This window comes from Triticum dicoccoides, chromosome 1A (assembly GCF_002162155.2).
Source record: "Triticum dicoccoides isolate Atlit2015 ecotype Zavitan chromosome 1A, WEW_v2.0, whole genome shotgun sequence".
Taxonomy (NCBI): Eukaryota; Viridiplantae; Streptophyta; class Magnoliopsida; order Poales; family Poaceae; genus Triticum; species Triticum dicoccoides.
The window spans coordinates 559,805,685-559,818,148 of record NC_041380.1 but is presented as its reverse complement, the minus strand read 5'-3'; the positions used below and the strand labels follow the sequence as shown (position 1 = coordinate 559,818,148).

Genomic DNA, 12,464 nt, shown 5'->3' with positions numbered 1-12,464 from the left:
CTGGAATCGGAGACATTCTACCCGCGTGAACACAAATGCATGTTATATCATGTGGACTAGTACCCTTTAGCATTCATTTCAACCTAGCGTGATGTGATTTTATCCGATCTCGTACACCAGGAAACGGCGCAAGTCATCGCATGTCTGGAGCAGTACTTGACTCACATTATCGTGTTAGTACGTTTATTACGGTTCATGATCGATGCAACCTGCACGCTCTGGAAGCCAATGTGCATGGACACACTGGCTCGAGCTAGCTTGTCCACAAGAATCTGCGGAACCCTAGGGATCGCCTGTCACCGCGACAATCGCGCAGGAAAAAGTCAGAGATCTCCGGGTATCCACGCCACGAGCCCAGCAGGGCGGTTGACTGACTTGCATGCAAGTCAACCCATGGCCCATGTGATCTACCCAAACTTGGTAAGTACTTCTATAACTTATTAGAAATTCCTTGATCTACGTTAGAGCTAGCTTAGTGGAGGGCCCGACACCACGAGCAAGAGAAATGGCGGCCCGCCGGTGGCTGCTGTTGCTTTTCGTCGGCCTCGCCGGCGGCGGAGCCCATGGCCAGGTCGATAACTTAGGTGAGCACATCGTACCTTGTTTGATTTCGGCGATCAATATCTGCCACTCCACTCATCAATGTCTGCAAGTGAGCTATATCCCGTGTATTCCCAATTTCCCATGTGCGTGTATACAGGTTTTGTAAGCATCGACTGCGGCCTGCCGGAAAATGTCGTCGGCTACGTGGATAACGACACCAAACTCCGGTACGTCTCAGACATGGGCTTCATCGACACGGGCACTAACCACAATTTGTCGGCCGAGTACCTCAAGCCATCGATAGGCAGGATCTGGCACACGGTGCGGAGCTTCGCCGGCGGCAGCGCCGGTGCGCGTAGCTGCTACACGGTCCGGTCCCTCGTGTCCGGGCTCAAGTACCTCGTCCGGGCGGGATTCATCTACGGCAACTACGACGGCCTCAACCGGCTGCCCGTCTTCGACCTCCACATCGGCGTCAACTACTGGCAAACCATCAACGTCTCGGTAGCCGGCGTGATGGCGGAGATCATCACCGTCGTACCTGGCGACTCCATGCACATGTGCCTTGTGAACACCGGCTCCGGTACGCCGTTCATCTCTAGCCTGGACGTCAGGCCCCTGGAGAACAAGTTCTATCCTCACGCCGACGAGTCACAGGGGCTGGTTCTGGTGTCCAGGACCAACTTTGGCGCAAGTGATACCACATTCGTTAGGTAATCATGAACGTTGAAGAAAACACACACACACACACACACACACGTGTGTGTTTCCATCGATCTTATAATGGCTTATATATTGTGATGATGGATCAGGTACCCAGAAGATCGGTTCGACCGTATATGGTCCCCATGGAGCAACTCGACAATTTGGTCGGTGATCTCGACGACTGAGAAGGTGCAGAACAGCGCCACCAACGGCAACGACACTTTCGAGCCGCCGTTGCCCGTGATGCAGACTGCCATCACGCCCATCAACTCCTCCAGCCCCATCGACTTCACCTGGGATGCCCAGGCCAGCACCACCAACAACCCAAAGCCCGGGTATGCAGTATCTTTTTTAGAAAAGAAGGATTACCCCGGCCTTTGCATCTACGCGATGTATGCAACCATTTTATTAATTATTCATAAAGAAAGACCTTACAAAGTAGTATATCAGGGTAGTCTCAAGCCATCATCTTAGCCCAGGTATGCAGTATAGTACTGGCCTTAAATGTTTACGTGCTTTTGATCAATCTGTTTCACGGACTTGCGTCACCCTCTGTCTGTCGGCTATTTGAGGAAACCTCCGGCTTTCCTCTCAAATAACTGACCATTACTTTATTTACTAACTCACTGTCGGTAATAGCTTCGGACAATTTAGTGTTTGATGCAACCAACACCCGCCGGTATGTATTGTGATTGTCAGATGCTATATCTCTATCTCTATCTAATAATAAAGCACGTAGGGTTTCTGCCCGTCCGTCACGCCAATTTGCAAAAAAGCCCCTGCGTTTTTATGAAATCAAACCGTGGTTTAGATTTAAGTCACACTGAACCGTTATTTTACAGTTTTTCAAAACCCCCCCTGACTTTTTAGGTATTCCATCTACGGATCTTATTTAAGTCAAACAAATGCTTTTCTAAACTATCCATATCTTTTAAACCGTAACTCCGATTTAAACATCTTGTATATGAAATTTGATTAGAAAAATATGTAGAATATGAATATAAGATTATTTTAACATGTTAAGTATTTATAAATATTATTTTGGAAAATATTTAATTCAAACAAATGGTTTTTAAAATTATACATATCTTTTAAACCGTAACTCCGATTTTAATATGTTATATATGAAATTTGATTAGAAAAATGTGTGAAATCTGTATATGATGTTAATTTTACCTGTTAAATATTTTTTAAATATTGTTTTAGAAGCAAACTTATAACTATAGCGCATGATCCATTTTTCTTTCATACAGGCGGCGATTCGGATTGCAAATAAACACGCACTATAATCATATAGGCAAAAGAAAACATTGAGAACTACACATGCATACCTCTGATTACGTCACAGGGAAAAACAACAGATTTCTCATCGCGAGTGTGGGACAAAGCGAGAGAGGGAGAGGAGAAGAGAGGGAGAGAGAGACGTCTTAGGATTAACCACATTCTAACACGTTTTGATTTGTGTGAACACTAAGGCCATCACCGGCGAGGGTGAGAAGAAGGATAAGTGTCAACACAAATATAATGCGTCGCTAAAATAAAGAAGATGGATCTATTGTGGTCCTGAGTGATGGTTGTTCGGTTAAGAGTGTGTGTTGTGTTTTTTTCCCGTTACAACGTACGGGCTCTTTTGCTAGTACTACCAAATAGATGTGAGATTTTCTGAACCAGCAAATTATGCATTATGACCGTCGGTCACATGTTGTATGTCGACTGCCAACTCTCGCCTATTTGTATCCACTATCGGCATTGCATTGTACAAATGCGTCTAGTTTCTAGTCCGTCGGTTATTACAAGAAACTGCCTTTTTAAGGCTTCTAGCCGAGATGCTGAGATAAGCGTAGGCAAATCATTAAACCCTCCACCTTTAGCATATGGGAAACTACTCTAGTTGGAATTCCTATATATTTTCTCTCTTTTTTCTGTTGTTTTTTTTTTAAAAGGAGGATGATCTCCGGCTCTGTATCTAAACGATGCATGCAGCCACTTTTTTAATTATTCTCACGAGACCTTACAAAGTCATACAACAGCCAGACTAAAGTCATCGTCTAAGCAACAACTGTCGCTACACCTATCCAATTGATAAAGACACGCTGATAGCCTGGGCCTAATACCAAACAGACATCGCAGCCAAACCTAAACATCTAAAACCTGAGGTCCCAATCAGGACGCCTGCTGGGTATGAGGCCGCCACAGCCACATGTCACGAGTCCATCTTCAGAGTTGTACTGTTGCATCTACCGTGCCAGGTCTCTCTGCCATCGACGCGACCACGACGCCAGACAGCGCCGTCCTCCTACGCGAGGCCATCCTCCCACATCGAACTCCGAATCTGCATTGTACCACGCCGTCAAGATCCGTCACCATCAATCTGTAGGATGAAGCACCGTTCGACCAAAGAAACCGTCCGCTGGTCCTGCGAAGCCGAGTGCACCTCCAAGAATGCAGCCCCAAAGAGGGTTACGACACATGAATGCCACCAACATCCGATCAGCTGATTTAGGGTTTTCCCCGGAGGTATTGAGTGGAGTTGGGAGCTTCACCTCAATGATGCCTTCATGAAGGACACGATGATAAGGGCATCGTCATCATCGGCTCCGGCCATCAACCGAAGACCAAGTTTTCACCCGGATCCGTCCCAAGAAATCCACCCAACAACCTGTGCACTGTCTCGACTGCCTTCAAAGCCCCAGATCTAGCGGCCTAGATCCGGCGACCAACCACAGCAACAGTGCCACCGTGGGATCCCTGGCGCACCGGCCACTGCCTGAGTGTGCCACCACTGGAGCCTAGGAGGAGGGCTCCCACCCCGCCTCGCCAAGCCCCGAGAGCCGCCGAGAAGGATCCCGCGCGCTCGTCACCGTCTCTGATCCGAACCAATCCAAAGTAGATCGCCGTCACAGATCCGCCTTGGACAGGGACTGCACCACGCCATGCTGCCGCGGGAAGCCCTAGCTTCACCAGCCACCACCCTCCAGGGCCGCCGCCCCGAGATCCAGACGGAACCTCGCCGCTGCCACTGGCCAAGTTACGCCACCGCTGACCGGCCACTGCGACCTCCGCCGCCATGCCGCCGACGGATCTGGGCGAGGATAGCCATCCTCCCCGAGGACACACGCCGCAGCCTCTTCTCCGCGTACTCGCACGAGAAGCCACCTTGGCCGCGTCCCCACCCCTCGCCGGATGCCGCGCACGTGCCGCCCCGCCGCCGGCGAAGGCCGCCGCCATGAGGAGACCCGCACGCAGCCGCCACACAGCTCGGCATCGATCCATCTGCAGCCGCGCATGGGGCCGCCGCCGCGCCGCCAGGATCCGCGCGCCCTGGCGCCTCCGCTCAGCCCGGCCGCTCCCGCAGGCCACGAACGCGAGGAGGGGAGAAGGCCCCGCCGCCAGCCACCGCGGGGGGGCTTTGCCCCGGCGGCTCTGGCCGGCGGCGGCGGGGAAGGGGAGGAGGAGGAGGGCTAGCGGCAAGGAGTGGCGGCGCCGCCCGTGTCGCCCGCGGGAGGAGCGACGCAGGGGCTAGGTTTAGCCCGTGTCATGGGCTAGCTAGAGTAGGAAGCTCTTTTTTCTGTTGTATAACGATGATGAGCAGTCTGCCAGTAGCACGTTAGCTAGAGGTGATGAGTAAAGGTGATTTGACGAGGAAGCGCCGTGCCGGCACGGCACTTTGCCGTCGCCATGGCTCGCCGTTGTGGGTTGTGAGACTCCCTAGATGGCGCATTGACCCGAATGACGATGTGTCTAACCGGTCGAGGGGTTTATCAATCTAGCAGGGCTCACTTTGAGTCTTCTGTCTAAAAAAAAGGTAAGGCGTGCACCTGCTATTTTTCTCAAATAACAAAATTGAATAAGATGATCTAGGAAAAACCAAGTGATTCTGCACAGAAAGTTTAGCAGTAGATGAAAAATAGTTTAGGTAACTTGTCACATCATGTCTATATAGCTATCGTTAAAGCGCACCCGCAAAAATAAGTTATAGTTAAGCGACGAGTAAAGCATAACTTCTCCGAAGATAAAAACATACAGGTAGCAATAGTTGGATAACCCAAGACGATAATTATACCCTTTTTTGTGAAATGTACACAGAACTAAAATTGCACATTCTCACACACACAAAAAATCGCGCACTAGCTACTAGCGTAAAACTACACCTTTCGAGTGTATGTAACTTGTTAGTGCAATTCCAGTTTGGAGGTTATATATGGAGTGACTTAAAGATGAAGATGGCAGTATACTGATAACTGGTCATATGGATTAGAAATGTGGCTGAAATTTAAGATACTCAGATAATAGAAGTCTTGATTGTATATATGTAGGTATGTATGGATGCTGCACTTCGCAGAGCTGCAGCCCACCGGTGTTCGCCAGTTCTACATCTCTCTCAACGGAAAATCTTGGTTAATGAACGGTAGCTGCACTCCAAACAACCTCTCGACCACCACCCTTTACAGCACCAAACCCGTCTATGCTTCCAACCAGTACAACATCTCACTGGATGCCACCGTGAACTCGACACTTCCGCCGATCATCAACGCTGCCGAGATCTACTCTGTCATCCCCACCACCAACATAGCCACTACCGTTCAAGAAGGTAAGCAGTTATGCACAGAATGCATGTGGACTAGTTGGGAGGTGATCATATTTCAGACGATTTATGTATATAGCGCCATGAACCTGATAGATTTATGTGTTGCTGCTGAGAATGCCACAGTTTCTGCCATCTCGGCCATCAGAGAAAAGTACCGTGTGAAGAAGAACTGGATGGGTGATCCATGTGCGCCCAAGAATTTTGTGTGGAATGGATTGCGTTGTAGCTATGCTGCTTCTAGCCCACCAACTGTCACAGGCTTGTGAGTCAGAAGTTTCTCATCAAATTTCTTATTTTTCAAAACTACCTGAAGAGTTGAAGTAGCACTAAGTTAAGTTGTAACTGTGCATATACTTGTTGCAGGAATCTATCTTCCAGTGGTCTCAGTGGCAATGTGTCATCTTCTTTGGCCAGTCTTAGAGGTTTACAGTACTTGTAAGCAGTTAAACCAACAATTCCAACCAACATGTTATTGTTTTCTTAAAGTATGCAGTTATTGTTTTCTTTACCGGGACCTTACTAATTGGCAGGGATTTGTCACACAACAATCTGACGGGCTCAATTCCTGAGAGCCTTTCGCAATTGCCGTCGCTTGTGTTTTTGTAAGTAATTCATGATGTCGTTTTCATATCGATGAAAACGTTGCTTTCAGATCCATTCCGTCATACATGAATTAACCAGTTAAATATAATATTTTCTTTCAGAGATTTCACAACCAATCAGCTCAGTGGATCAATACCTTCGGCACTTCTAAAAAGAACTCAAGATGGCTCCCTAACACTTAAGTTGGTACCCTCTAGCATCAAAATTTTCCAATGATAGTTCTATGATCATAAACTTTTTATACCTCAACTAATGAATACTAGGATTTCTTGATGTTTTTATTTTGCTAGATATGGTAACAATCCAAACCTCTGCGGGAATGGAAATTATTGCCAACCTCCTAAAAATAAGAGCAGCTCTAAGGTTGTCGTCTATGTTCTTACCCCAATAATTGCAGTGTCCGTGATTGTGCTTTTGTCAATTATGTTCCTTTGCATGCGAAGGAGAATGCAAGGTGAGCTAGCTTTCTCAAACACATAAATCTGGGCACACGAGTGCAAGTGTTTTTTTTTTTTTTTGGAAAAGACACGAGTGCAAGTGTGAGGTGATTAAGTAACAATTTGGCCTCTGAACTCTAAAGGAACAACAAGCAACCACGTCAAGTCACAAGACGAGGCAAATATCACGCCCTTGCACTCCCAAAACAACAACGAGCACGATTCATTGTGTTTGGACAATCGACGGTTCAAGTATGATGAACTGGTGGCCGTGACAAACGGCTTCGAGCGAGTGATTGGCCGAGGAGGATTCGGGAAAGTATATGCTGGATTTTTGGAGGATGGCACACAAGTGGCTGTCAAATTGCGTTCTGAATCTTCAGATCAAGGTGTACAAGAATTCCTAGCAGAGGTGTGAATAAGATCTTGACAACTATAATTGATTCCTCTAAGCACACTAGTTTTGAGTTCTCTATGCTTATGCATTGATCTTTTTGGCTTAGTTTAGGCTCAGACCTTGGCAAAGATTCATCACAAGAATCTTGTGTCCTTGATTGGCTACTGCAAGGACAGGGAGTACATGGCCCTTGTCTACGAGTACATGTCTGAAGGAGCCTTGCATGAACATCTAAGAAGTATGAAAATTACTCAATTTGTAAACACCCAGAACATAATTTATATATAGGCTCTAAGTGACAAATATGAAAAAGCTTAGCGCAAGCTACTTATCTGATGATCTTTTGCAGGGAGAGAGAACAATGCAAGGTGTTTAACCTGGAGACAGACTCTTCGTATTGCACTGCAATCCGCGCAAGGTGAGTTTTTTAATCTGGGTTTTCTTCATCAAACTTAACCATGGAAGCTCAAATTAATGGTGATATCGTCCATGATGATGTGATGTTGATGCATGCAGGACTAGAGTATCTGCACAAGGGATGCAACCCGCCCCTCATCCACAGGGATGTGAAGACGTCCAACATATTGCTGAATGCAAACCTGGAGGCAAAGATCGCCGATTTTGGCCTGCTCAAGGCTTTCAACAGCAACGGTGATACCCATGTGTCCACGGCCAGGGTGGTCGGCACACGCGGTTACCTTGCCCCTGAGTAAGTGCACCATTGCATGTTCCTATTGATTATAGTGTGAAAACATCTTGCCTATTATTAACAAATGACGTGCTATACTTCACTTGACACTCAAATGGATTTCATATTTTGGTAGGTACCTAGCAACATTTCAACTAACCAACAAGAGTGACGTGTTTAGCTTCGGTGTGGTGCTTCTCGAGATAATCACAGGGCAACCTCACATCCTGAACGATCCAGAGCCGACGAGCATTGTCCAGTGGGTGCGACAGCGCCTCGCCCATGGCAACATTGAAACTATAGTAGATGTGCGCATGCACAACGATCATGATGTCAACAGCGTGTGGAAAGCCACAGAGACTGCGCTCAAATGCACGGCCCAACTACCAGAGCAACGGCCCACAATGACCGACGTGGTGTTACAACTACAGGAGTGCCTTAAGCTTGAGGCCGCGCGCAACGACGTGAATGCTTGATTTTATACGACCGCGAGTGTTGGAAACCTGAACGGCTACAACGGGATATGACACTAACATGTCCACCGATGCAAGACAGATCAACACCACATTTCAGACGGAGCATGTGAGCGCCAAGTGAAGGCTGAAACTAGGACTTGCCATCACCCCACGTCTACAAGTTGTGTTATTTATCTTCAAGGGAAGTAGCTAGTCTTCTGATGATGATTTTTATGGGAAAATTTGTAAATTTACTACTTCTCAGACACTTAATGTGTTCAATCTACTCAAGTGATCCATGTTTTTTTAATGAGGATACACCCTCGGCCTCTGCATTGGATGGTGCAGACAATCATGTATTATTAATTATAGAACCAATGTCAAGCAAAGCTAAGTATTGAGGCCGATAAACTCGACACGGGAAAATAAAAGAAACATGTCGGAGGCCATCCGCATAGGCAAGCCACGTGGCAACATCTTCAAATGCTACCGAAAACCTAGAAGCTATATAGTAATAGATAAAGGGTGCGTCACTCTAAAACAACACCTTTAAGAAGGAATAACAGCCCAAACACCAATATTGGCTGGCCCAGCCAGATGTTAGAACAAGGGCTATCACCCTAAAAACAGGCTTCGATCCGACACCTTTAACAAGGTAACAAGATGTCGACATCGTCTAATCCGACTGGATCATGGGGTTTCACCTGGAGAGTGTGTGCCTACAATGGCTGACGCCATCGTTGCCTTCCACCGCAGTGCTAGCCTGTCAAAGGAGAAGACGCCAGAAGGGGTGACACCATCACGTTGCTTTTGAACACTGCAACACAGCCGTCTTGCTTGTGGTTGCTAAAGATGGACAACACCTCACTGATTAGCGGCACAACTATTATAACTTAATTTTGGGTGGTTGTGTTCCCCACCATGTAAAACGCGATATTCATGTTGCTAAACCGCAACGTGTGGTCACAAGTTGTAATACCCTGATTCTTTTTTCATTTTCATTTTTTGGGGCTCGTTTGCTTTTTGTGCCCTTATTTGAATTTTCCTTGACCACTTTGTTTCTAGCCAGAAGAAAGGTGCATCAAGCAACCCAAAAATATCTCTAAGGATATACCGTAATCCTCTTACCATAGCCAAGCCACTCTTCCCAAAGAAATTTTCTTTTCTTCTGAAAACAATGTCCCTGATAATGTGGCTTGACAAAGCAACCCATATTTTCTCCACTTAGAAAATTCCCACAAAATTCAAAGAGCCTCTACTACTTACTAAAACGAGGATCCACCAAAGCATGAGGCTCCATAGTGCACCTTTTGAGCAGATGGACCAACTATTGATATTGCCCTAGATAGATACTTGTGAAGGGACACAACCTATCCTCTAGAGCTGAAAATGTACCACACTACTCATATTACCATATTACTCCACTACTCCAAAACCGAAATCAACTTGAACATATGATGGCCATAAACTAGCAAACAAACACCTTTGGCTAGGAGTGAAATTTTGGACCAAATTTACCTTCGGCATGGTGTCAGTCGACACCGGCCCTTACAAGTAAGCTTTGTCCGACAATTCCTAATCGACGCTTCAGGCGCCAGTACGAAACCTGGCGCTTGCAACCGCCTCCGTGGGCTGGCCCAACAAGCGCACGGATCACTCGCTCGCGCATGCAGCCGGTTTTGTTCAATCGCCTTGCTCAAACAACCGGTATATGTTCACTCCATTAACAGTTGTCGGTCAAGTGTTGACCAATTTAACCATTATCTTTTAAAAACATGGATCTAGAAAAGTTCGTAAATTTGAAAACAGCTTATGAAACTGAAAAAGTTAACGAGTATGAAAAAATCTCATGGATTTGAAAATGTTCATGAATTTAAAAAATCATGTATTTGAAAAAAGGTCTGAAACAATTTTAAAAAAAGGTTCACAAATCTGAAAAAAATCACAATTTGAATAAAATTCTGGGAATTTGAAAAGAATGTTCGTGAATTTGAAAAAAGTTCAAGAATTTGAAAACGTTCACAAATTTGAAAAAAAATCAAGAAATTAAGGAAATGTTCAGTAAAACGAAAAACTAGAAAAAGGAGAAAATGAAAATGAAAAAAGAAAGAATAAAAACCGAAGAAAACCCAGTCGAAGAAACCAGAAACCAAAAAAAAAGTCGGAAGCTTTAGAAGCTTCACAAAAGCATTTGTGCTGCTTCTAGAAGCTTCCCAAAACTGTTCATGCTTCCGCGAACGGAGAAGCCAGATGGGCTGGTCCATTTAGAAGCGAGCGTTGGATTGGGCGCCTCGTCCCGTCGACGATGCATCAGGTGGCGGGCCGTTCCAAAAGGAGGACGTTGCCGTTTTCGCAGTTGGTTTTGTCGGTCGCCGCCCCGGTTTTGGTCACCAATGCAAGTCAGTCCTCTCCTACCGTCGACGTGTAGCCCCTTGATCACGTCACAACATTGTTTTCCACATACAACACGGGCTCAATTTCAAAACCAGCGGACACGCGCGCAGAGCCGCAACAGCCGGACAACCCCTGTGTCAGCCGCCTTCTTCTTTCCCCACTTGCACTCCAAGCCATCCTTTAGATGAATCGGATCGATCAACTCCCCCGGGGCAAACTCACATGAACACAACGAATCAACGGATCCTGTTAGAGCATCTACTGCTACAACCAGTGAATTTGGGCCCTCAAACGTCCACAAACATGTCCGGGCGCACCCATAGACAGTAAACGGGTGGACCTCAAATTTTGCCATTTACAACCACAAACCCTATTTCCAAAACACCTAATACATACAAACGCATGCAAGTCGGTCATTTTTGGATGTCTAGTCTGTGTTGAGCCGGCGGGGCTGTTAAAAAGACCAAATAAATTGAACGCATGATTGGAACCACCAATGATGTTGTCCGTATGCTTCTTCTTCATGGCTCCCTCCCCCCACCTTTTTGGGTCGAATTCCTCCACACCACCTCCAAGCCCTACACGCCTTACTTCCTCGTCACCGGTGTCCAACCCAACTACGATCATCTCCGTGCCTTCGGATGTTTATGTTTTCCCCATCTCTACACCACAAGTCCTCATAAATTAGCGCTATGCTCGACACGGTGTGTTTTTCTCGGTTACCCCCTTGAGCAGAAGGTCTACCGATGTCTTGATCTTCAAAGTCGACGTGTCACTGTCTTCAGGCATGTTATTTTTGATGAAACCACCTTTCCCTACACCCCTCCCACAGACATGGTCCCAACTGGCCCAGCCGCACCGGATCCTATCCCTATCCCCATGTGCAGTGTGATTTGCTCCCGGATTAGCAGCCCACCTAGCTCGGACGTCGGAAATCCCGCTAGTTCCACCTCGTCTCGCATCGACCCACCCCGTGCACCCCACACGTCCCCTTGACCCACCACTGAGTTGACCGGGTCTCGCGCCCCACCTACCGCTCCCCATGCGTCCACCTCCCACCAGTTGCATGCAGATTCCCTTCTGCCCCCACTTCCGATCGCCCTCAGATCGCCCGCAGATCCCTTCGTCTGTCGTGCCTACCTCCCCTGCACCCTCTGCCCCAGGACCCACCGACTCTCCCTCGCAGCTCACGCCATCCACTCCCACCATGCCATGCCTTGTTGTGCGTGTTACACCACCACTAGATTCACATCGCATGCTGACCAGAGCCAAGCGGGGCTTTGCCCAGCCACGTCGTTCATTCACTTTAACAACCACCACCACCATCTCACCCATCCTCTCCTCATATAAACAAGCCCTAAAATCCCCAATTGGCATGGTGCTATGTGTGATGAATTTAATGCTTTTATTAAGAACGACACTTGGAGTTTGGCTCCTCGTCCTACAGGTACAAATATGGTCACTGGCAAGTGGATCTACCACCACAAATTCAATTCCAATGGCTTGCTGGCTCGGAACAAGGCACCATGGGTCTTACATGGCTTCACCCAACAAGAAGGTGTCAACTACATGGAGATGCTCAGTCCGGTTGTCACACCAGCCACCGTTCGGATCATCCTCGGTCTTGCTACAACTCAGGCTTGGCCCCTTATCA

The 12,464-nt window shown here is 47.2% G+C and overlaps 1 protein-coding gene across 1 annotated transcript; it reads left to right on the top strand.

The window, feature by feature from the left end:
• Positions 1-498: 498 nt before the first annotated feature.
• Positions 499-8,720, top strand: LOC119289817 (putative leucine-rich repeat receptor-like serine/threonine-protein kinase At2g19230). The gene is made up of 14 exons (XM_037569031.1): positions 499-584; positions 701-1,256; positions 1,356-1,583; positions 5,565-5,839; positions 5,960-6,098; positions 6,200-6,271; positions 6,367-6,438; positions 6,541-6,621; positions 6,730-6,893; positions 7,020-7,288; positions 7,385-7,511; positions 7,623-7,691; positions 7,790-7,982; positions 8,098-8,720. Exons 1-14 carry the CDS (start codon positions 506-508, stop codon positions 8,435-8,437), a joined length of 2,664 nt encoding a protein of 887 aa, XP_037424928.1. The 5' UTR covers positions 499-505; the 3' UTR covers positions 8,438-8,720.
• Positions 8,721-12,464: the final 3,744 nt, after the last annotated feature.

Coding starts and splice junctions, on each gene's coding strand:
- LOC119289817 (XM_037569031.1), top strand. CDS start 506: ATGGCGGCCCGCCGGTGGCTGCTGTTGCTTTTCGTCGGCCTCGCCGGC. Junction 6,272..6,366: donor CTTAGAGGTTTACAGTACTT/GTAAGCAGTTAA, acceptor ACTAATTGGCAG/GGATTTGTCACACAACAATC. Junction 6,622..6,729: donor GATGGCTCCCTAACACTTAA/GTTGGTACCCTC, acceptor TTATTTTGCTAG/ATATGGTAACAATCCAAACC.